Source organism: Pteropus medius, unplaced genomic scaffold (genome assembly GCF_902729225.1).
Source record: "Pteropus medius unplaced genomic scaffold, Ma_sr-lr_union100, whole genome shotgun sequence".
Classification (NCBI taxonomy): Eukaryota; Metazoa; Chordata; class Mammalia; order Chiroptera; family Pteropodidae; genus Pteropus; species Pteropus medius.
In genome coordinates, this window is record NW_024355008.1 from 9,890,320 (window position 1) to 9,915,764 (window position 25,445).

The 25,445-nt window shown below is 35.1% G+C and overlaps 1 protein-coding gene across 2 annotated transcripts in view; it reads left to right on the forward strand.

Moving 5' to 3' along the window:
• The window catches only part of NECTIN3 (nectin cell adhesion molecule 3), a 101,776-nt gene extending 76,767 nt beyond the window's left edge, over positions 1–25,009 (forward strand). The window contains exons 8-9 of one of the 2 annotated variants that reach the window (XM_039856816.1): positions 22,509–22,571; positions 23,391–25,009. In XM_039856816.1, coding sequence (XP_039712750.1) covers positions 22,509–22,571; positions 23,391–23,570 — 243 coding nt within the window. In that variant the 3' untranslated portion in view covers positions 23,571–25,009. Of the gene's footprint in view, positions 1–2,317; positions 3,007–22,508; positions 22,572–23,390 lie in introns of those variants that run through there. The other variant, XM_039856819.1, reaches the window with a different exon arrangement.
• The last annotated feature ends 436 nt before the right edge of the window (positions 25,010–25,445 follow it).

A 25,445-nucleotide genomic window follows, 5' to 3' on the forward strand; every position in this document is an offset into this window, starting at 1 on the left:
TTTTAAAAAATGCAAATTATATATTGTTTTATGGTTGGTTTACAATTATGACTTTTTGACTGCTCACTTAGATACTAAAGCTTAAAATACACTTTGAATGATATCTTTACTGTAGCTTTAACTACAATGAACATTAGATGAGTTATAAAACTTACTAACACACAGAAATGAAACATACATACAGAATATTTCATACACATAAGTAACTTTGGAAGCATGAGAATTGTTAAAGATCTTTAAAAGGAAATGCTTAGCTTTTTAATGCTTCCTATTTTAAATTCATTGGCACTTTACAGAAGGTAATGATCTCAATCTCAAATATTTTGTGGGCAGTAATTATTTAGACTATCAAATCTGTTTATTAAAAGAAATGCCATGTAAATGTATTTGTTTGAAACATTTTAAATACCTTATTACTGATGTATCCATGGAAACCACAAATATGCCTTTAGAATAATGATATAAAATATAGTGGCCTTACTTTTAAGTAGAATCTGGGAAATTTTGGGCTGTATTCTAGAAAAGGTAACTGCAAAGATGAAAGCTTTTACTGTGGTTACTTCCTGCTGAGATATGAACTGGATGTAAAACTATAAAACCATGTGTACCTATAGATGCACACACACCCCAAACTAATTGTACTAGCGCACAAAAACATGAAATATAAAAGGAAAACAAGTGGTAAATTAAACTTCATTAAAGTTAAAAATGTTAGACCTATGAAAGACACCATTAAGAAAACAAAGGTAAACAATAGACTAGGAAGAAATATTTGCAACACATATATAGACAAAGGAATTGTATCCAAAATAAAGAAGTCTTACAACTCAGTAAAAGGAGAACAGCAACCCAATTTTTAAAAAATGGACAGAAGATATGTATAGACTTTTCATCAAAGAGGATATGCTAATTACCAATTAGCAAATGAAAAGATTCTCAGCATAATTAGTCCTCAGATAATACAGATAAACCACAATAAAATGTCACTACATACCCATTAGACTGGCTGAAGTTATAAAAGACTGACTGTACTGAGCGATGGAGTTTTCCAGTTTTTCTTTTACAAGTCTACTTTTTATTTAGTTTATAGAAAATCAATTTTTGCTCTACTAGGTTAATTTTCATTATTATTTTCTGTCCTTATGTCTCAAACTACTATACGTAATTAGACATCCAAACATCAAAATTGTTCTCAGAGGATAGTCTCTTACTCCTATCTCCATTATAATTTTTATAGACAGGGATTGATAATGAATATGTGATATGGTTTTTGTCTCTGCAAGAAATGACTCAAATTTATATTTCTACTTTACGGTCCTGTACAACTGAGTAATCTTGTTCTTGATGGTGTTTTTTTTGTTTGTTTGTTTTGTTTGTTTCCATAATGAACTAACTGCCTGTGATCCACAGAACTTAATTTTTTTGAAAAAGAGGAATGTAAATAGCATTATTAGGGCAGCATATGGCAAATCTGAGTCATCATTGCCCTGTAGTCGAAAACACCACTTGAGGTGTCATAGCTCAGTCTCCCACTCAAGGCAAAATTTCCTTCAAAATCCCAAGGAGGTAGTCCTCCAGCCTTAAATTTAAAACACTTGCATTCAGCAGTTTCACTACCTCACAACGCATTATATTTCAAAATTTTCTGATAGCCAGAGTTGCTAGACAGTTAGAAATCAAGTCTCTTTTCAACTTAGTCCTGATTCTGATTTCTATAATTCTTAAAATTCTTTTGAGCCTTTTAGGCCGCAATTATTAAGGTCATATATTTTTTAAAACCTAGATTATTTTCCTACATACCTCAGATATTTACAACAACCCTTCAGGAACTGTTTAACAGCTTTAAAGTACTTAAAATTCTATGACTTGCTCTCACTATTTTTTCATACCAACTCGAGTGTTTCCAGTATTTTTTCCATTCCTTATATGATGTTTATCTTCCCTCTTTCTCTTCTGAGAAAATTCTAGTTTAATATTTCTGGAACAAAATATAGTATTTCAGGATGATAAGTGCCAAATGAACTTAAACTATAACCTCTTGTTTAAAAACTACTTCTGTTAAATGATTTCCTTTCGTGTGTGTGTGTGAGAGAGAGAGCGCACGCGCATGAGTGAGCACAAGTGCTAGCCAACTCCAAAAGATTGTTCTCTGTCAACCCAAACATCTTCCTTGCAGTTATTTTGATTTTTCTTAACCTAATTATGTTTCTATCCATTAAATTTAACCTTTATTTTAGATCAAAATTCCAACCTATTGCAACTTTTAGTTAATACAATCAAAATTCAGAAATTTTGATTTTTTTAATGCCTTGAGCAGGTGTAAGAAATAAGGATTGGAACCTGAACATATCTCTTGGGAAGACAATGATTCAACTACAACACCATGGAATTCAAGCACTGGATTTATGGCAAAGGAATATTTAAATGACAGAACATTTTATGCCTGTTTATTTTATTGTCAAAATTTTTACTATTAACAGTTAAGTTTTACATTAATTAGGAAGCAGATAATTCTCTTAAAAGCATTATTCATTGGCAATGATCCATATTTTGCCAGTTAAGTCTTTCACAGCCAAAATGAGTTGTTTATATAATGTGTTAGATCTTTACTACTTAGAAAGTGAGAAGGATTTCTTCAAAACAGCTTTTCTAAAAGGAAGAGGATTACATGCCAGGGACAACATGTTTGAAACTGACCCATATTCCCTGTTTATTGAGAAGAATTGACTGACTACCCATTGACTGAGAACAGAGGAAGCCTTTTAATTTCTGGTTTTCTCAGAGGGATAATTTGGATGCTTCACATATGCTAGTAAAAAAAAAACATTTTTGCAAATAACTTGGCTACTTTGAACATCACTACCTATAAGCTTGTTAGTTGTACAATGGGAGACTAAAGTTATGGAATAATAAATCAATAATGATACTCTACATTTCAAGAACAATATTTGGGAAATTGCCTGGTGTGAGTTGTACACAAATGTGTCAAAATAATTTTAAAAGGTCTTATGATAGTGAAATTATATCTATTTATAACTGTAATTATATATGTCATATGTAAATATATAATAAAAATGTATATTTTTATCATGTAGAATTTTTTAGGTGGTGGCAGTGTACATTGTGATATAAATTTGTTAGCAAGAACCATGAAAACAGAAATCCATATACCTATTTATTTTTTCACTCATGGTGCATATATATATGTATAAATATTTATTTATATTTATATATAACAAATATGTATATACATATTCTTTATCCATGCATCAGGTGATAGACCTATCTGCTTCTATATCTTGGCTATCGTGCATAATGCTGCAATAAACATGAGAGTACAGCTATCCCTTCGAGAAAGTGATTTTGTTTCCTTTGGATATAGACCCAGAAGTAGGATTGCTGGATCATATGGTCATCATTCTATTTTTAATTTCTTGAAGAACCTCCAAATTGTTTTCTGTAGTGGCTGTACTGGTTTACATTCCCACCACAGAGTATGAGTTCTGTTTTCTCCACATACCCACCAGCATTTGTTATTGCTTTTTATTTTTATTTTTTTTCTAATAGCCCTCCTAACAGGTGTATTTGCTTTTTGTTATTGAGTTATATGAGTTTTTTATATATTTTGGATATTAACCCCTTATCAGATATGTGGTTTGCCAATATTTTCTTCCATTCCATAGATAGCCTTTTCATTTTGGTGATGGTTTCCTTTGGTGTGCTTTGCTTTTTAGTTTGATGTAGTCCTAACTTTATTTTTTATTTTGTTGCCTTTGCTTTTGGTATCAAATCCAAAAAGTTACTGCCAAGACTAATGCCAAGGAGCTGACCCCTATTTTTTCTTCTAGGAATTTTATGGTTGCAGGTCTTATTTTATAGTTTCAAGCCCAGATCTGTTTTGAGTTGATTTTGTATATGGTGTAAGATAGTGGCCCTGTTTCATTCTTTTGCATGTGGCTATCCAGTTTTCCAAGCACCACTGTTGAAGAGACTGTCCTTTCCCTCATTGTACAATCTTGGCTTCTTTGTCAAAGTTAATTGACCATACGTGCATGGATTTATTTCTGGGCTCTTGATTCTGTTCCATTGCTGTCTATTTTTAATTCAATACTATACTGCTTTGATTACTATAGCTTTGTATTATACTTTGAAATCAGGAAGTATGATGCCTACAGCTTTGTTCTTCCTTCTCAAGACTCCAGGAAATCATAAATGATTGTTTTTCTTAATGGTATTCCATAAGTTCTATAGAAAATCCTAGTGGTATAGGCCAGTGACTAGAGATAGAGCTGACTGGGTCCACAAGCAGCTGGGAGAGCCCTGACTATCAGTGTATACTTCCCTGACTGTGGAATCTTGCCACAGGTACACACACAGCAGAGGAGGCCAGTGGTGGGTGTAAGCCGGGGGTGTGCAGATGCACAGCTTGAGGGACTAGCTCCAAGCACATGAATTGTGAGAGTCAGCCACAGGTGTTTAGGCTGGTGTCTTGCACTCCTGCAGCCAGCTGGTAAATTGGAAAGTGTTTTCATGCATCTACTTTTTCTTCTCTCCCAAGTGTCAGCTCTTATCCACTGATATATTGGATAAATTTGGTTGTTTATATAGTAAATGTAATCTTCCTTTTTACAACTTTTTTTCTTATTTAATGTTGAAGAATAAATCCCTTACTCTTTATTGGGCATAGGGATGAAGAAAGGTGAAAGGTAGAAGGAGATGAGAATGAGCAGGGAGGAAATAGGTGAAAGAAAGTTAAAAGCTTTCTTTGGATTATTGTATCATTAATAATATCTATTATTTAATGAGCCTTGTTGATATGTCAGGAACTGTTAGAAACATTTCACATGAACTATCTCATTTAATCCTTACACTCACCTTCTCAGGTAGAAATTACTGTTTTCTTGATTCTATATACGGGGAAACAAAGGCTTTGAGGGGTTAAGTGATTCCCTCAAGGTCGCTTTTAGTAAAGGGCTTCTAGATTTTGTCTCTTCTATTCCTTTTTATCTACCAACTGAGAGAATATATATTAAAATTAGAGCTTACATTTATTTAGCATTTGTTAGATGCAAGGCATTGTCCTCAGTGCTTTATGTGTATTAATTCATGTAGTCCTCACAACAGCCTTGTGAGACACATGCTTGTGTTATCCTCAACTTTCAGATGAGTAACCTGAAGCTCAGAGCATTAAGTAACTTTACGAGTGTCACCCAGCTGTGAGAGCTAGGGTTAGAACCCAGATGACTAGCTCAAGAGTCCACACTGTATTGCAAATGCTGGAAAATATCACTGGCCTGGGAGTTAAGAAGTGTTGATTCAGATTTGTGTCCCAGCTCTGTCATGAGTGAATCATTGGGGGAAATCCCTTTACCTCTCTGGAACTGTGTTTCATCATATGTGAAAGGAGGGCATTTGTTTCTGAATAATTCCCGAGGCCCTCTTGTACTAAGATTTTAGAATTCTTCAGATGGAAAGCGCTAAGCAAGTCTGCTGCTTCAGATTCATCAGTTGTTAAGGACAGTCTTAGACTATAATAGCTGTTATCCCACAGCCTTTGGGATTGTACCCAGAAGATGCTCAGCGGCTGCAAACTAATACATCATCCTCTCCCAAAGCATCAGGTGCCTTTGCATCTGTATAGAACAGGGCTCCTTACTCCACTGCATATTGCCATTTGAAAGCTATTTATAAGGACATATGGGTGGAACCTCACAAGGAAAAAAAAATTAAATTAAAAACAGTTGAAATATATATATATATGTATATATATATATATATATATATGTATATGTATATGTATATGTATATGTCATCTGGTAAGCTAAAAAAAAAAAGTTTAGCTACAATGTGAAGTGCATGTATTTTCTCAGAACAACTCATTTCATCGTCCAGCTTGCCCTGTTGAATGTCTGTTGCACAGATTTGTAACCAAGTACTTGCAGTAGATTTTTTTTTCTACATTTCACAGAATAGGGAAAGATTCAGGCATTTCGTTGGCATTAGCTGTGTAAATATTCTGAGCCTTCTCTGCTTTGAATGTTCTGTTTTAAAATGAATGCAGATTCAACTAAAATGGTATTTTAAAGTAAATAGAGAACTTTGTACTGTTATACCTCCGTCATCTGGATACTTGTCATATTTTATGACTTTTCTCCATGAGTTCTGCAAGTAGATTTTAGGCCTTATAGACTTGGTGCTTATCTCTTCCCCTTGTGTGTGTGGCAGATGCTTCTTTCCATGATCCCCTTTCTTCCTTATTCCAGCGCCTCACACCATCTTTCCCCACCTCAGCCATTTATGATGTATCCCATCACCACCCATACATGATGTATCCTGGGCCTTCATCACTTTGATGCAGAAGCCTAAATGATGCTAAGTTAAAATACATATTCAAAAATGAACATGAGCTTGAAATGTCATAAATATGTTTAATTCTAGATGAGAAAGGCTAGAAATAAAAACAAGATCCTTTCTGTCTAACTTACACACATTTAAAGAATCTAAAGTTAGCCTGAATTCTGTCACAGAAAATAAATTTGTATTACCTAGCTTCCTTACACATTCATTTTTAAAAATTTATGTTTCCCAAAACCATACTAAATATAAGATGGTATAGTATTCAAAATTGACTTCAGAAGAAGAAAATTAAAGTGAGTCTCTACATTCAGTTATTGAACATGCTAAGCAGTAAAACTTTCATCCTTATGGTGCCATAATATCTACAAGAGGATTCTCCAGCCACAAATTGTTATCAGAAGGATATTTTTCCTGTTGGCCGGTTTCTTTGATGTGCCGTTTACCGTGCCCATTTGTTAGAGGCCTCATGTGTTCTCTGAACACTGTAGAGCACCTAGACTTACTTAGAAATCCTGTACAAGTCTTTCTAAGAACCTTTATCTGTTCTACCTGTATTGCTAAGTTTCTCCAAATCCTTTTAAACTAAAAATGAGATTCTAGCAAAACATGCTCAACTCCTTTGGAGGGAAACTGATAGATAATTTGTGCAGCTTTCGAATCTACTTACATTAAATATGTTCTTTCTCTCCTCTCTTCTAGGCAAATTACATAGAAATGCACCATTAAAAAAAAAAAAAAAAAAAACCAGGCTACAATCAAAAGCAAACATTATGTCTTTTCCTTTAATACACAGATGGTGCTCGCTCTCTTTGATGTGTTACCCATTCTGGCCTGTTAGGAAAACATGACTCCTCTTCCAAGTGCATGCCACTCTTCTTTAGTATGACATGCTTCATCTCTGCGAACGAGGAAGGTTTGTTTCTGAACCTCCAGCTGCTCCTCATCTTCACATGAACAGCAGTGTTTTCCTCCATGTGATAACATTTAACCCCTCCTATTTTGTTGCATCTTGTCATTATTTAGGACTCGCACAAGTTCTGCTTCTTCTGGATCTTTTACCTGTAATAATGCATGATGCTTTCAATCAGAATTCCTTGATTCAACTCTGATTCACTTTTATCATTTTGGGGGGTCCCATAAACTCTTACCCACTTTTTATTTCAGGACATAGCAGCCCTATCCCTTGTACTCCTCCTTCCCAACCTCACATTGGTTAAATGTCTGTAACATATGCTGATCACTCACTACCCGGGGATTTTATAGTCTTTTGTCTTCTCTTCAAGATTAGCTTGTCCCTATAATATACTCCCTCCTACAATTGAACTGGTATTTCTTTCTCCTTTCATTGTGCTTTTGAAAAATCTATGTTCCAAAATCCTGGAGAGAATGTGATTGTTCTTACGATTTAACTCAATCTGTAGTAATAATCTCTGCTGTTTTCCTTCTCACAGACAAATATAACTCTGTTCCATAAACCTTTTATGAAGCATGTGAACTACATGTATTGTTTTTTCCTCTTATTCTCTTTTTGTATATGCTTGCAGAATCTGCAGACTTGACTTAGGTCTATATGTCTATTGGTGTTTTCTGCCTTCTCTCATTTTCCTTTTTCTGTTGCCTCTTTTTGGTAGTAAAATGCTGGATTCTTCTGCACTTTGAGGACCTAGCCATGTTCATTATCATCATCATTGTCATTGGTCAGATTATCAGGCTTGCTTTCACCACGTTGCACGTGGGGCTTGGGACGCCAAGTCTGGCACTCTGTGATAGTACCACACCATACTCAGCCCAGTATCCTCAGTGTGGTCACATGAGTTCTCCCATCTCACCAGTGACATCTGGGTTTCCACTAATATGGTTTAATCTCCACCTCTCCATAGCTTATCTTGATTGCTCTAGCTTCTTACCTCTTGTCATTCCTGTGGTACGTATTATAGGTCTGTAATCTGTTACCTACATTTTCAAATATCTCTCAGCACCTAAAGTTTTTTCCAAACTCATTTTGCACCAAAATATCTGACCTGAACTGCTGACTCTCTTGAAATTATATGTAGTCATTACTATCTTCACTTAATGTGGATACTCATATTTTCCACTGCAGAAATATGTTTATGCTTGATTATGGGGTTCTCTACTAGACCCTGTTGGAGATGTCTTATAAACATATGGAATAAGTACCTATCACTCTTCTAAAAATCTTAAAAATTCTAAATTCCAAAATGCAACGATTCCTAAAAGTTTCAGATAAGAAATTGTGGATCTGCATGATTTGGGCATATAATCAGATCCGAGCACCAGGTGGTTATATACCTACAGTATGCTGGGTACTGTGATAGAAAAGAAAAAATAAAACCATAAGACAGGCTTCCCACTTTTAAGGAAGTTGCATTAAAACTGCCTTGTTTTGTTGTTTAACTGAAAAATAAGCCACATGAAACAAGATTGGAGAGCAGGAGCCCCTAAGGTTTTTTGCATCCCCATTATTAGAGTATTACTAATGATGAGGTTAACTCAGAGGACAGACTTAATTTCCAGTTCATTTAGAAAAAACTTAAGTTCACCTCTGTAGAGCTCAGTTCCCTTAGACAGCAGAAGCAAAATTCCCATCAGATCTCAAGCCAGATATTCCAACCATGATGGCACTTCTCATAAACATTACGTCTGAACTAACCAACTACATGGGACTGAGGAAAGGACTGCTGCTGCTTCAGCAACACCTTTTGATGGCTCCCAAGGAGGCCTCTCTAGGTATGATCACTTTCAACCAGAGTTGCCCACAGCCTTGGGCCACTCCAGCCTGGGCAAGGAGTAGATAATTTATGTCACCTTAAACACTGTTAATATGTAATTAAATTCAATACTTTTTGTGTTAATATTTTTAAATTTGACTTAAACAGTACCCTCTACTGTTTCTCCCAAAGTCCACATTTAGTTCTTTGTTTTAAACAATGGAAATGCTCATGTCGTAATAGAGTGGCAACTTTCACCATCAAGTGAAGGGATATCATCTTTCAAGGGTATTTATGAATTCCACACTAAGTAGATAACCTATTATTTGTAGTCGTTAGCCTGTTCTCGAGGCTAATAGAAAATAGCCAAGCTCTGTTCGCCCATTTTAATCATGTGTACATGATGATAAAATGCTATTTTAACTGTTGTTTACTTTTAGCAAGCCATATTTCTTGCCTCACGTGAGAGTCGCATCTAGTAAGAGTATATCAGTAAGTAAACATTCCATACTGCCACTGTAGATTAAGTCAAAGACATAAAAAGACCCTTGACTCATTTTACTAGCTAAGCAACTTGTCTTCATGGAAGATTCCCCTCCTTCTGCATCCTTTGCTTCACTGAACTCCTCAAACCACTACTGGTGCTGTGATCTTTCATGCTAATCACTGATGTGCCTGGTTGTGTTTAACTCATGAGCTTGGATTCCAGCTCAAGATGACTTTATGCAGGTCGCTTATGACTTTAGTGACTGTATACGGAAAATGCCAAACTAGGATTACAGTTACTTCTCTAATTCAAAGAAAACTGCCTACTTTGGGTTTTATATTTACAAATTTGGTGTCCCTGAAGATTAATATTAGCTTTCCATAGTGGGTGATTTTTCTTTTCTGTCCCACTGTCTTTACTGTTATTAGATTATCTTCCTTCAGAAAGAGACACAGTGTGTTAACTATATTTTCCTTTTTCCTTTCAGGAAATGGAGAAAAATACCATTCAATTAAATTTAAGACCCCAGAGAAAAAAATACATGTAATTATTAATTAAATATGTTTGAGAGATTCCTTATTTGGTTTATGGGATAGTAATCATTAAGCAAACAGATAAAGACCTTTCCATATTTTATTTCCTCTCTTTTAGTTACATCTTTAATAAAAAAAAGTAGATTGTTGGTAGGAAAATGATTCCCGTATTATCTGACCTTTAAATAGGAAGGGATATAATGGTAGTGATGTCCTACATTTAGTATACTGCCTTTTGTTTCACAGTCTAAAATGGTTCAGTATTGAAGATTTTAGCAGACTCGTTTTAGTTTTTTCTTTTATTATTATTATTGCTTTTTGCTAAGAATGGCATAAATTATTAACCACACAGAAATTCTTACCAGAGTATCTTTTTCCAGTGCCATGAGTTAAGGAACTTAAGAGATTTGAGAAGGCTCATATTAATGGTTTCTAGAGATGAATTAGAGTTTGGTTTTTATTTTAGCATGGAAAATTTTTGACCATTCCACAACTAAGCCAGAAATGGGATGATTGCTGTCATTTTGTCTCTGAAAACATACCTTTTTACAAGGTAGTATATTGTAGTATGATGGATAATATTTCTGCGATCAGTGGCTTAGGGTACAATACTGTACCTGATACAGAAGAGGCAATTAACATCTCTTTTGAGTGTGTTTGGGGGGTGTGGGTGAAATGACATTAACATATCTGAATTGAAGATTTACCTTATGGGCAATTTTGGAGATAAAATGGTGTGAGTAGATAATCTGGTATAGCATTTGGGCAAAGGGTTGAAGAGCAAAGATGCCCATTGTGGCAAGGACAGCATAGCAGTCTGATGTTAAAATGTGCAAGTATTTATTAGTTAATGAAAATAGTTCATATGAATATATAGATCATTTGTTTAGTGCCCTGGAAATGAGTAGGATTTATGATTGGGGACATCTTAGCATTGTATGTGGATGTCTAGTTTGCCCACAGATAATTTTTCATCACCTTTATCATCTGTCTGCTTTAATTAGATACTTTGCTTTGCATACATCTTATAATTTAGGTGAAGTATCACTTTATTGTATATTTTAATGTAAGGATTAAGTGAGACCAAAACCAAGATAAGAAATTTCATTAAAATGTGTCATATCAAATTTCACTTTGAAAAATTAAAATCCAGAATGTATACTCAGTAGAAGTAATGAAATTTGTTTACCAATGATAAGAAGTGATACTGACTTCCTTTTGGATAAGACAACATTTTCAACAATATCTAGGCTGTTACAATTCTGTGATGGCTTGAGAAAAATCCAAGGCTACCTTGTAGGATAAAATATCCAATATTCATCTGTTTAAAGTATTATCCTGCAACAAATGACCATGGGCTGGGGCAGATGGCAAACAATAACAACAACAACAACAACAACAAACAAAAATGCTGAGAGTCTCTAACTGTCAAGAATAGCCTTGTATTTGTTTTCCTTTAGTTGAGGCTGGAGCCCAACAGGAGATGAAGTAACTTAGGCCATAGTTTTATTTGAGCAGTTGAAAGGAAGGTAACCCAAGAGCAGGTGGCAAAGCTGGCAAGTACTGAGCATCATGTCTTTCCCCTCAGTTTTGTGCCCTTTCTCCTTTCAAATGCTCATTGTCTTCCTCCTTTTCAGTCCCTTTCTGCAATTAAATTAGGAAGAGACTGGATATACTCAAGATAGGCAGTCTTGTATGATGGTTCAAGACAGAGATTTTGGAATTACATAAACATAAATTGGAATCTTAGCTCTGTGAATTTGGGAATGTTAACTTAATCTCTCCAATCCTTAGTTTCCTCATCTTTATTATGGGGACAATGATAAAATTACCTCAAAGAGATCATATAAGAATGTGAGCACATCTAAATCATCTTGTACAATGCCCATCTTAAGGGGCAGGGAGTAGGAGAAATATATGGTCCTTGAAGTTAGACCCCAAGATTTCTAGTCCATCTAGAATATTATAAATTGTGTTCTAGCATCCAACATGTTCTAGCATCCAAGACTTTTATGGAGCCTACTGACTGAGAAGTCAGAACAGATCCTGTGCAGGGATAGTACATCAATAAGTGTTTTTTGAGCATCTACATTGTGTTGGCACCAGGCGAGGTTTGGAGGAATCTTCCTGTCAGTGCTTTAGGGGTCAACAGGAAAGGATTCATAGGATGGACTGTATAGACAGAAGGTAAAAATGAACCTTACTTTCCAGACATTGTGAAAGAGGAGTTGTAAGCGAGCAATCTCAAGTCTTGGGAAATAAGATCAGACAGACTTTATACATTTAACTTGTACAATGTATAGAGGCAATCCGCATCCATCATGATGGATTGTAGATACTAGAGAACTAAGAATTAACTAAAAAATAAGGAAACACTTCTAAATTTAAAATAAAATCATCGATTAATAGTACAGTACCCCTTTTGACATTCATAGAGTATACTTCACAGGATTTTGAGAAACCCTGCATTACTAAATACCCCTATCTTTTTTAAACTCAGAAACTTGAGAATAATAAAGACACATTAAAAGATGGATATTGAGCAGTTGCTAAGCTCATTAACTAGCAAAATAATTATCCCATTACAAAAACCTCCTAGGTCTTGATTCAGATTTGTCTCAACAAAATTACAAATTACTATCTGTCATAACCTTTTTAAATTCACTCATGAATGGTTAAAACCAGCAATGTTAAATCTGTGGATGCCAAGGGTCTACTATAAAAATAAGACATTCATGTGAATAGCTTACCCTTATGGGTAATTATCGCGAAGAACAGTAAATTATGTATCTCATTAAACAAGTACCTAATTAATGCTGTAAATTGTGTGTTAATAAAACACAATTTTTATAGTTGCTCATGCAACATGGTCAGCCACTCTCACAACTATTAAAAAAAAAAGTGAAAAGGAAATTGACCTTTGGTTCACAGTTTTAATACTGTTTTGTAAATTCATTCAGAGAGGTACTTAATAGATTGGAATATAATATCCTTTAGGTCTTGAAGAATCCATACTTTGTGAGTTATGTATGATAGCCATTCCTGTATGTGTTAACTTCTTTAACATAAAATCATCTCTATAGATTAAGACCTCAGTCACTAGAACACAAATAGGTAATTGGATAATATAACTGAGAAACTCCTGTATCAAGGGCAATCTCTTACAGACTATTGAGAATTTACTGCATACTTTTATCATGCCAGATTCCGGACTCTCAGTGACTACTCATTCTACTTCACCTCCTCCTACACACATGCTCCTCCAAAATGGAATAACTATGATAAAATGGAAAGGTACAGTTTTTTTAAAAAATTCAACTTTATTGAGATATAATTTACATAATATATGCCCTACTTTAGGTATACAGTTAGATAAGCTTTGTCAAATGTATGCATTGATGTAACCACTACCCCAATCAAGAACATTCCTATCTCCTGTAAAATTTTTTGTTTCACCCTCCACCACTGCCATCCTCCCCCACACACACCTCATGCCTCAGGCAGCCACTAATGTGGTTTCTATCACAATTTGTTAGTTATGCCTTTTTAAAAGAACTTCACATAAAGAGAATCAGTGTGCTCTTTTGTATCCAATTTCTTTTGCTCAGCATAACGTTTTTGCAATTCATGTTGTATGAATACATTTTCTTTTACTGCTGAGTAGTATCCCATTTTATGAATACACCATAATTTGTTTATTCATTTAACTGTGGAGGGCTATTTTGGTTTAAGGTTTGAGATACTATGACTAAAAATCTTCAACTTCTCTTTTTTGTAATATTTTTGTCCAGTTTTGGTAATCAGAGTGATGTTAGTCTTTTAAAAAGATTTCCAAAGTGTTCTCTTTCATTCGCAGAATTTAAGGGTAGTATTAGTCCTTTAAATGTTAAATAGACTCTACTACCAGTGATTCTACCTGGGCCTGGAGTTTCTCTGTGGAAAAGATTTTAATTGTGTCTTTCAAGACATTTGTCCATTTCATCTAGGTTGACAGAATTAGTTGACATCACATTGTTCATAACACGTCTTTTTTTATCCTTTTATGCACATGAGAACAGTAATAATGTCACCATTTTCATTTTGATATTACTTTGAATTTTCTTTTTCTTATTGAGTGTTTTTCAATTTTATTAATCTTTTTAAAGAACCAACCTTTGGTTTTGTTAATTTTGTTCAATATTTGTCTATTGGTTTTTTTACTTTATTATTTCTTTCTCCTTTTTCTGGACTTAATTTGCTCTTCTTTTTTCACCTTCTTAAAGAAGAAGCTTGGATCCTTAATTTGAAATCTTCTCTTCTAATACAGGCATTTAAAGCTATTAATTTTTCCGTAAGCAATTCTTTGAAATCCCTCAAAGTTTGGTATGTTATGATTTCTTTATCATTAAATTAAAAATAGTTTCTAGCTTCTCTTGTTATTTCTTCTTTGACCATTGAGTTATTTATAAAGTATATTGTTTGATTTCCAAACATTTTGGAGTTTTTGAAATGTTTTGTTATTAATTTCTTACTAATTCTGTTTTAATTAGAAAACATATCTATAGGATTTTAATTCTTTGAAATATATTGTGGTTCTTTTATTACCCAGCATAAGGTCTATCTTACTGACTATTCCATGTGCACAAAAACAAATGTATATGCTGTTTTGGTTAAATATATAGTATTCTATAAATGTCAGGTCACATTGGGTGATAGTATCTTTCAAGTTTTCTTTATACATAATGATTTCTTTTGAGGGAGGGGGAGGAGACAGAATTTTAATTTTTTATTTTATCTGTACACTCTGATTTCTTTAAAAAAACCTGTTCTTTACTTTTTTTGCATTGTTAATATTTTTTTAAATTTTAAAAAATTTTATTAGTTTCAAGTGTATAGTACATTAGTTAGACATTTGTATAATTCATGAAACGATCCCTTAATTACACTTTCTCTCCTCTGGCTCTCCACCTAGCCATTACATTAATGCTAACTACATTCCCTGTGCCGTGCTTCCTATCCCCAAGATATCTATCAACTACTACTTTGTACTTCTTTAACCCTTCACCCCATTCTCTCAGTCTTCCAAATCCCTCCCCTCTTCGTCACCAAATTGTCCTTTATATTTGTGAGACTGTGTTTGATTAGTTTGTTCTGTTTGTTCCTTAGATTCTTCATATAAATAAAATCACATGGTATTTATTTATCTTTCTCTGTCTAACTTGTTTTACTCAGCGTAATAATGTCTAGGTCCATTCATTTCATTGCAAATGGTAGGATTTCATTTTTTTTTTTTAATGGCTGAGTAATATTCCATTGTATATGTGAACCATAACTTCTTTATCCAGTCATCCGTTGATGGGCATTTAGGTTGCTTCCATGTCTTGGCTATTGTAAATTGTGCTGCCATGAACATAGGGATGCCTAGTGATTTTGATTTTACATTTCCATTAATTACTGAGAGGGGAGTGTTAATTCTAACTATATTTGTGAATGTATCTATTTGTCTTCTCAAGTCTCTTGTTATTCATGTATTTTTGTAGCTGTTATTGGGTACATACACATTTAATATTGTTATGTCATGTTGATATGTTGATCCTTCTTTATTATAAAGGTAATTTTTCTTATTCTGAACTTACTTTGTCTGATATTAATATACCCGTTCCAGTTTTTAATTTTTTTTATTATTCATGTTTTCATGGTACGAGTTTATCCATCTTCTTACTTTTAACCTATCTATGTCTTTATATTTGTAATACATTTCACATAGATAACATCTAGTTTAGTATTGCTTTTATGGCCACTCTGAAAATCTCTGACTTTAGTTGCTATGTTTACTGTATTCTTATTTAATATATTTATTGCTATGGTTGAGCTTAAGTTCACCATCTCGTTATTTGTTTTCTGTTTGTCGCATCAGTTTTTTGTTCCTTTTTTCCTCGTTTCCTGTCTTTTAAATTAACTGAGTATTTTTAGTACTTTTTAAATCTCTTCTATTGAATTATTAACTATACCTCTTAGGTTTTACTTGTTTTGGTGATTTCTCTGAGGTTCAGCAAGTGCACTTTTATCATTATCTACCTTAATATATAACATTATACTACTTTATGTATCATGTAAGAACTTTAACAGATACTTCAATTTCCTCTCTCCCTTTCTTATTATTCTTATATATTTTTATTTATGTTATAAATTTGACAGGGCATTCTTATTATTATTTGGACTATAATGTATCTTTTAAAACTTTTTTTAAATTGATGAAGTTTCGTATGGAATCAATGTTTTTTTCCAACCTGAACAACTTTTATGTAACATTCTTACAACTTCTGTTAGCTTTTGTTTATCTGAAATTTTTTTTTATTTTATCTTCATTTTTGAACATTTTCGTGGGATATAGAATTCTCATTTGATTTGTTTTTTCATTGGTCGCTTTAAAGTTTTATTGTCTTCTAGCCTTTTTTTTTTTTTCCCTGATGAGAAACCAGTGATATTCTTATCTTTATTTCTTTGTGCATGCTGTATTTTATTTTTTACCTGTGGCTACATCTTGGATTTACTTTATCACTGGTTTTCAGAAATTCAGTTTTGAAATATGTTGATGTAGTTTTATGTTTACCTTTCTTGGAGTTCATTGAGCTCCTTAGAACTATAGGTTTATATTTTTCATCAAATTCAGAAAACGTTAACAATTCTTCAAATATTTTTTTGTCTTCCTTCTGTGATTTCAGTTACACAAATGGTAGAGTTCTTGATATTATCCCACAGATTACTAAGATTGTATTTAATTTTTTTCCCTTTTGTTCTTTGTATGGATAGTTTCTGTCTTTAAATACACCGATCTTTTCTTTTGCAGTGTCTGTTAGGGCCATATGACTTTTTCGTTTTAGATACTATATTTTTTTAGCTCTAGAAGTTTTCTTTGGTTCTTTTTCATAGTTTTCAATTCTCATATTATGTTTATGTTTTCCTTTGTATCCTTAGACATATTTACAATAGCTATTTTAAAGTTCTTATCTACTAATTCATTATACATATTTGTCATTTCTGGGTTTATTTCTATAATTTTTTTCTTCATTATTTTTTTCATGATTACTACATTTAAAATGGATGCTGTTATAATATACACCTGAAAATTATATAATTGTATTAACCAATGTTACCCCAATAAACTTAATTTTAAAAAAATAGATGCTGGGCATTGTGGATCTTATATTGTGGATTATTTTAATTGTACTATCATTCCTTAATAAGAATTGAGTTTTTTTCTGGAAGTCAGTTAATTTACTTTAAGATCAACTTGATTTTTGGAAGCTTGTCTTTAAGATTTGTTAAGTTGACTAGAATGGTCTGTTCTCTAGAGCTACTTTATTCTTACTCCAAATGCGTGACCCTGGGGTATCTCCTTAATGTCTCGTATGTTCTATGAGGATTTTCCTTCACTTTGGTACCCTGTCCCATGGAACATGCCACCTCAGCTTGCCTGAATGCTGAACTCATACTTCCTCAGCATAGTAAGACCCTTCTTGTGCTCTTCTTGGAGTTTTCCTCTTCTCAAATCAGCAGAGAAATCAGGGCTGTCACAGAATTAGTGTGTGTGTGTGTGTGTGTGTGTGTGTGTGTTTTCATTCTCTGAGATTCCAGTGTTGTGCAACACAGTTGTTTAGTGTTTGAAAACTCTTGTTTCGTGTATTTTATCCAGTTTTCTAGTAATCTATGGCAGGAGTACTAGTCTGATATTAGTTCTCTATCATGACTGGAAGCAAAAGTAAAAATATAGCACTCGTCAATATAAGGACAAAGCATTAGGACAAGATATATTGATAGGATGAAACTCTTTTAAAAGCTTTGTGGAGGCATACTTGGAAGAGAGAACGAATGCCGACAGATGCAGAGCATCTTGTAGAAAATAGAGCAGAAGGACAATGCAGATCATGGAACAAGGATGCAGCTCATGGAAAATGACGAGGTATCCTGTGACCCAGCAATTCCAGAAACCTTTATTTAGAGCCCACTGGAAGGTAATTTCAATGTGAATCCTAGATATTAACCTGAAATTCTGATGCAGGGGAAATAAAGAGACATGATTCCCCTGGTCACCAGTGGAATAAAGAGAATAACGAAAGCATAAATAGAGGCAAACTAAAAAGGAAAGATTTATGAGAATGTGGTATTATCTAGGATTCAGAGATTCTTGACAGATATAAGAGGGCAATGTACAGTAATCTGCTGTAGCTCTTAGATTTCAGCAGAATCAAAGTAATTAAGTAATATACTTATCATTCATGCATTCTTCATATAACCTATAATCTGAGATTCTCTGGTTTCATAAAAATTAGTGAGTGTACATTAAAATATTTAGTTATGTTTGGTGTGGCAGTGTAAAATTACCCAAGAATGTGACAGGGAAGCTTAGCAAATGCTTAAACTGGGAAGGCAGCAGTGGAGGGAAAACCAATTACGCGTAGGTGTGATGTTGTAGGGTACGTAGTATATCTTCACTTGTAGGAGCTGAGGGAATATGGATGGTCCTTCCACAGGTAATGAGTTTTAGTCATCTTGTCAAGTTGAAGTTTTGAGAGATAAAAGCCTGTTAGAATTTAAGATGTTGAAGTTTTATCTTTTCATTTCTCTCTTAAGATGAAATTATGAAACAAGATAGAAGACCAACAGGACTCAGATTTGGTAGTGGGAATAATGAATCCAAATGGACACTGCCAGAGCAAGCAGAGTATTCAGAGTTATTGTAGACCTCCTGACAATAGCAACTTGAAATCTTGGTTCTGTCATTACTGAAAATAAACCTTTAAAAAAATCCAAAAACTCTCTTTATGGAATTTTAAAATATTGTCTAGATGGAAACAGGTTTAAATACAATACATAGTAAAAAGTGAAGATTTGGGCTTATTTCTTGAGCCAGGGAAAGTAAAATATTTATTAAAATACCATATAATAAAACTTGAAAAACTAGTGTTCTTAGCACATTCGAAGCCAGGAATGAAAGTCTGCATGACTTTAGTAAATCGGGAAAGCGAATATGGGCTGTAGTTCAATAGAAATTGGTGCAAGATAGTACATACGTGCAAGTACAGAAACTGAAATATGTATTATAGATTTAGAGTAGCCCAGGGCATTCTAAGAAGAAAAAAAAATGCAAGAATAATAAAATGATATATACCATGTATCAGTTAAAGTATTATAGATTAATTCATTGCCTATATATTAAGCACCAAAAATATGTGAGGTGTTATACATGTTTCTATATACTGTGGTTATTCATTTTTTTAAAAAATCAGAATATGCAACATTTCAAGTAGTTTGTGGACTAGCAGAAAGAGAATGCATAGACCCACCCACCACTAAATTAAATTAAGTTTCTTATGTCTCTTGTAAGAAATTGGATGGCCAAACAATATAGATGAGCACAACATGCTTTTCTACAGCTCTCGATTCCTAAGTGTATGTGTGTGGGGGCTCCTGTCTATGTAAACAATTTGATTAAATATTGTATTACAATTTCAAAATTCATGGGCTCATGTGAGATATAGTAATTTATGGACGAAGGTTTACAGTATTGGATGGAGAAGAGGAACTTAGGCATTTGCTAATTGTTCAGTTAGTACATGTGAACATTGTAGAGCCCAGACACCATTTTTTCCTGATTAGGTCTAGGAACTCTTTCTTTTATTGTCTTGTCTTTTATTGTCAAATGTACCACTTCTGGCTAGTTTTATACGTTGTATCATGAGTAAAAGAAAGCAATGCTATTATTAGTCATGGCTCTTTGAAATCTCTCTGTATTGTAACAGAATAGATCTTTCCGACTCTATAATACCCCAAATGCTGTTAAATTAATACTGGTGACTACGCCTTCCGCTGTATCCTTCATGAATACTGGTTTCTATGGACTTAAAGGTTGTTACTGTGTTTCCTTGGTAATGACGAAATGCAAATCTTACTCAGAGTGTTCAGGAAAGTGTGAATGATAATTTATTTTCTGGTCATGTTACATTTACCATTTGGAATTTTATAGCATAACATAGACTAGCACATATTCCAGCCAAGTCTTCTCTTGAACTCTTGAGGTCATAATCACTGTATTCTGAGGATGTGATCTCTTTCAGTATTGACTATACCCCTGCTTTCCATACACTGCCTCCAGTGGGATAAAGGCACTTGCTTTTTCTACAGAGAAGCATCTAATCAGATACAGCAGTGATGTAGATTCATTTCTCAATTACCTGTATTAATGGAAAGAAAACAGCAACAGGGATAATCTAAAACAGTGAATAAAAGAAAATGCTAATTTTAATTTTAGGTTTTTTTTTTTTCTGAGCCATATTCCTTGGTCCAGGACCAGCTACATAATTTGTGAGGCTCATTGCAAAGTGAAAATGCAGGGCCCCTTGTTTTAAAGTTAAGAATGTCAAGATGGCAAAACTAGGTACCTAGATCAGGGGTAAGTAAGAGGCTTGCCCTTATGAGGCATGTCCTCCAACCACCTGCCAGATGTAGCATGATGCAGAGGGCCATGCACTCCTGACCCCTACCTTCTCTGTGCTAGTGATCAGGCCCCTTCTGGGGCAGAGGGCATTGGCAGTCACTGAACAGGGAAAGGGAGGAGGAAGTCTGGGGAGGAATGGAAAGGAGGAGCTGGACACCAGGGTGGGGGCATGGTGGCCCAGCACTAAATCAAAACAAGGAGCAAGAGGCAGGACATCCTTGAGCTGAGAATACAAGTCCCTGAAGCATGTTCCGTTGTCCCATTAGACCACTTACAAAACATATTCACAATGAAAGTAATAAATCTAAGATGACAACCACAGAGCATTAAACCCCAAAGTGGGAGCCTAGTAAGCTAGGTCCTGTGTGAATGGTCACTCGTCCGTGAAGCTGGCCTAGCCTTAGACTTGTATACTGTCAACGTCACCTGGTCATGTGGAAAGCACTAACCAGCAGAATCATGCAGAATACCAGGGAGAATGAATTTGTCACAGATAATTTATAATTTGGATAACCTTGATGTGGGATATCAAGATTTGGTAGTTTCAATTTCATTAAATTCATTGGTTAACTGTTGACTTCTAATTGCAGAACCACAGGCTAGGGTGTCAGGATGGAGGAGAATGGCCAAGAAAGGCTCAGTGTTTACTGGGCCTGAAAGATACAGATATCAGGAACTATAAAACAGATGGATCACGATGTGTGTTCTAATAGAGGCATAAACAAGAACAATAGGAAAAGTGGGAGTAGAAAAATTAACTTTGATGGGCAATGTGGAAAAGCCATGTAGGAAGAAAAAAAAGACTTTAGTCAGGCCAAGATGGATGGGAAGTATTTCAAATACCAGAGACTAAGGGACAGACCTTCCAGATCAGAAGGACAGTGTAAGAAAGGTAGTAAAATGGAGAGCATATTGATATATATGCCTACATGCTGGGATTTTCAGGCATTCTTTTGTTATATTTATTAAACATCTATTGTCCAGGCACTGAGCTAGAAGCAGGGGATATAAGAATATAGGATTCGGCATCAGACGAATCCATGTTTGAATCACAATCCATCACTTCTCAGGTATGTGACTGGAGATAACTTAATCACTCTGAGCCTCAGTTTTAGTCACTTGTAAAATATAAGGTTTTATAGAATTACTATAAAGATTAAATAAAACGTTTATAAAATACTCCAACCAGCACGCTCAATCTAGTGATGGAGACAAATAATTGTGATAATATACAATAGGAAAGCACAGAAAGGAGACTGGCTGTCTATGCCTGGGGGCTTAGTACTAGGCATCCCTGAAAAGAGGAAGATTAACCTGGAGACTGAAGGGTACGTATGCGTTTATAAGCCAAAGGGCAGCTGAGAAAGATCCTCTTTAGGGTATGAGCTGGGTGGGGCTGGGGGACAGGGAGTAGCAGCAGGAGGAGAAGGTTGACTATATAAAACACATAGCGATAAGGACAAAAATAACTGTTCATTAGCACCTGAAACCACTTTTAGTTCATTCAAAATAGCAGAGTCTTCCACTGAGAAAAGGCAAGAGACTTTCTCTGCTGATTCCTCCTTGAAATAAGATTTAAACAAGTTTGCCTGAAAGCTTCTGCAGCAGATATTTTTTTCTTTCCAGAGGAAATCTGGAGCTAGGAGGGAGAAGAAGAGGAAGGGAAGGAGGGAGGGGAGGAGAGAAAGAGAGAGAGAGAGACTGAGAGAGAGAGAGAGAGAGAGAGAGAGAGAGAGAGAGAGAACGGACAGACAGACTCTCAAGAAATGTATTTCTCCTGTTCTCGTCTGGAACGTTTTGCTCAGTTGGCAGACATTTCACTAGACATGATTGGCTCTTTTAAAAATAGAAGTCTTAGTTGTCTTGATTGATCTGTGTTACCGTATGTTTTAAAGGGCATGCCTGTTTCTTTCTTCTTTCTCTAGACCGAACACTTGCCTTTGCAGACTCAGTTCAAAGAAAGAGAGGTTGGCGGTCTCCAGCACTCTGTGAGTAACGCTATCCTATTTCTGGGCCCCAGTGGAGCTCGTGGCCACCATGCCTATTAAAACATCATTTGATTTCTATGAAATTTCATTTTATTCACCTCTTTACTATCTGAGCATCTGTGGTATGATTTTATAAAGTTCTTAAGTTTGCTTATCCTTCTTAGAAGTAATCAAGTTTTATGAAACCAATAACCGAGTAGAGGGATCAGTACCAAAGATACCAGAGCATGCAGGGGAGGGAAGTATTTTATAGTATCAGCAGTGACCCAAAGTCAAGCAAGGAAGAAAAGACGAGAATATGTCTGATAGTGCTTCTTATTCTCAGCTGTTTCAAACACCAGTTCATTTTGCTGTGTCTCTTCTCTAACTCTCCAGTGCTGAATTCTGAGTTTTCTTTTGGGTTTTCATTTTTCGTTTTGTTTTGGTTTGGTTTTGTTGTTTGATTTAATTCTCTCTATATCTCATGCACTCATTCCAAGCGTAAGCCATGCTGAGGGACTCCTGAAGTTTCCAGCCTATTCTTCTCCAGTTTACTGTAATTGATAATACTCATTCCAGATTTTAAAACCTGAAACTGACTGTAGTTCCCATTAATTAGTCACAATTTATTTAGGAATTTCCACCACTCTTATTCAGGTATTAAAAGCAACAAATGACTGAAAAATGATAATTCCTTGACTTTTAACCTGCCATTCAATAGTTTGTGAGATAAGCAATCAGAGACAGGTTGTAACGAATTCTGTTCTTTCCTATTTTCACCAAAGTGCTAGAAAAATGCTAACAGCTGTCTGCTAATGTAAGCAATGTTTGAATTTTTAGAATGGACTAAATAGCAGGAGATTTGACTATGAAGATGAGAACCCAGTGAGGGAAGATGGGATTCAGCAGATGTACCCACTTTACAATCAGATGTGCTACCAAGACCGGAGCCCTGGCAAACATCGTCAAAACAACGACCCCGAGAGAGCCTACATCAACCCGCGGGAACATTACGTGTGATTTTCCTCATTTTCCACGGGTGTTCTAACAAATATTATTCTTAGATTGGGGAGAGAAAGCAAGGTCAATAGTTATTATTTTATTCTCTCGTATAAAACAATCTCAGTCTAAGTAAGTATATTGGAAGTCATGATGAATGACTTGGAGCCGATAACGAAGTTCTTTCCTTCATTAAGAGTTTCTTCACCACCAGCTGTGTTTGTGAATTTGACTATAGCTTTGTGTGTTTCTGTGAGGATGGTGTTTAACTACTAACATTTGGCCTACAATAGCATGTTCATTTAAAAGTAGAGCATCTGCCTGTGATGACAGCAGTGATTCTCCAAAAAGAAAGGCCCCAACTGGGACTATTAACCTCACTGGGTCTCTAGCAAGCCAGCTTGTTCATCTAGAACTCAAAAGGGCAGAAAAACAAGTTCAAAATCCATTTCACTAATTATTTCGTTGAGATTTGGCTTTTCCTGACATGCTTACTACAATTACAATACCTGTGTACAAATAAAAGGCCTGAGGACACAGGCAAAATTTGTTCTTTATCCAGAAAACAAGGGCAGCTTAAACCTTCAAGCCTGTTGGTTTTAGACTCTTGTGATACTGTCATATATGTTACTTCTTGATTCACTAAGGTCCCGAGGATACATATTTCTTGCCTAGTCAACATATCTGTCTAGTCTGATCAGCAGAATGCCAACTAAGTACATTGCTCTGTTCTCCTTTTGCTCTGTCATTGTCCCCACAGTTCTGTTCTTTGCTAGCCAGATTATCCTATTTTCCACCTATTAAATTCTAAAAACCCTGCCTAAATGGTGGACAGCCTTGAGCCTTTTCCCTCTTTTCTGTGGTATTGTACATGACAGGCTCAGCTTTCACTACTGAAATTTCTTTCAAAGTAATCCCATCCACACAGGCTTTAGCTACCCTCTGCGTTCTTCAGACTACTATCGTCCATGTTTTATCTACCTCAGAAAAGCTGGAAAATCACCATGAGATAACTCTTGCTCTTAAAAGCCAGGTGGAAAATTTGAAAACAACAACAAAAAAAAGCCACTTCATTGTGGCATATGTGCTAACCCTACGTTTTGTCCTTGATCCCCGCTCTCCTGCGTTACCTAGTCAACAAGAATAAAGAGATGCTAAAAGAAAAAAACGCAAATACAATGACTGACTTACCAGTGTATCTTACACTACTATGCTGCCTGCCAGTGTCTGTCTTGAGTTTTCTCACTTCCCTTTGACAACTTTTCCTCACTGAGATTCAAGGTAGTAATGAGAGTGGGGTGAGCAGAGGAGGGAACACAGGTACAGATGTCGACTACCCTCTCTCATATCTTAAGGTAAGCATTGTTTTACTATGCATTCTGGAAGATTAGAGATATGTCACAGATGTGGGAAAAAAAAAAAACACTACAGACGTCATATATTAGGAGAGAGTGGCATAAGCACTATAGAACAGTACACATTTCTAACCTAAGCTTCAAGGGGACGGGAGAATATTAACAGATTTCTAATGGATACCAAAGATACATTATGATTCGTGTTGTACTGGCTCTAGTTCTTGCTTGTGTGTTTGTTTCCTTTTCTTAGTTTCCATACTTTGTCAGAAAAATTATCTAGTTATTCTACAGTTGTGATACACCACCTCCATTACCTGGGTGACAAATGATTCTGGGAGAAAAGATGCTTAAATTTTAATTCAGTGCCTTAGCTGGGCTATTAGCAATTTAAAAGGTGCTCCTTAGATGGGGTCAAAGGGTAAATTCCAAGGACCCTCATTGATGTATCACTGTGCTACCTCAGAGCTAGAGTTTGCTGCCATTTGTAGCATGCTGGCGCAGAAAGAAAGTATTTAACTTTATTATTTGGAATCCCATCGTT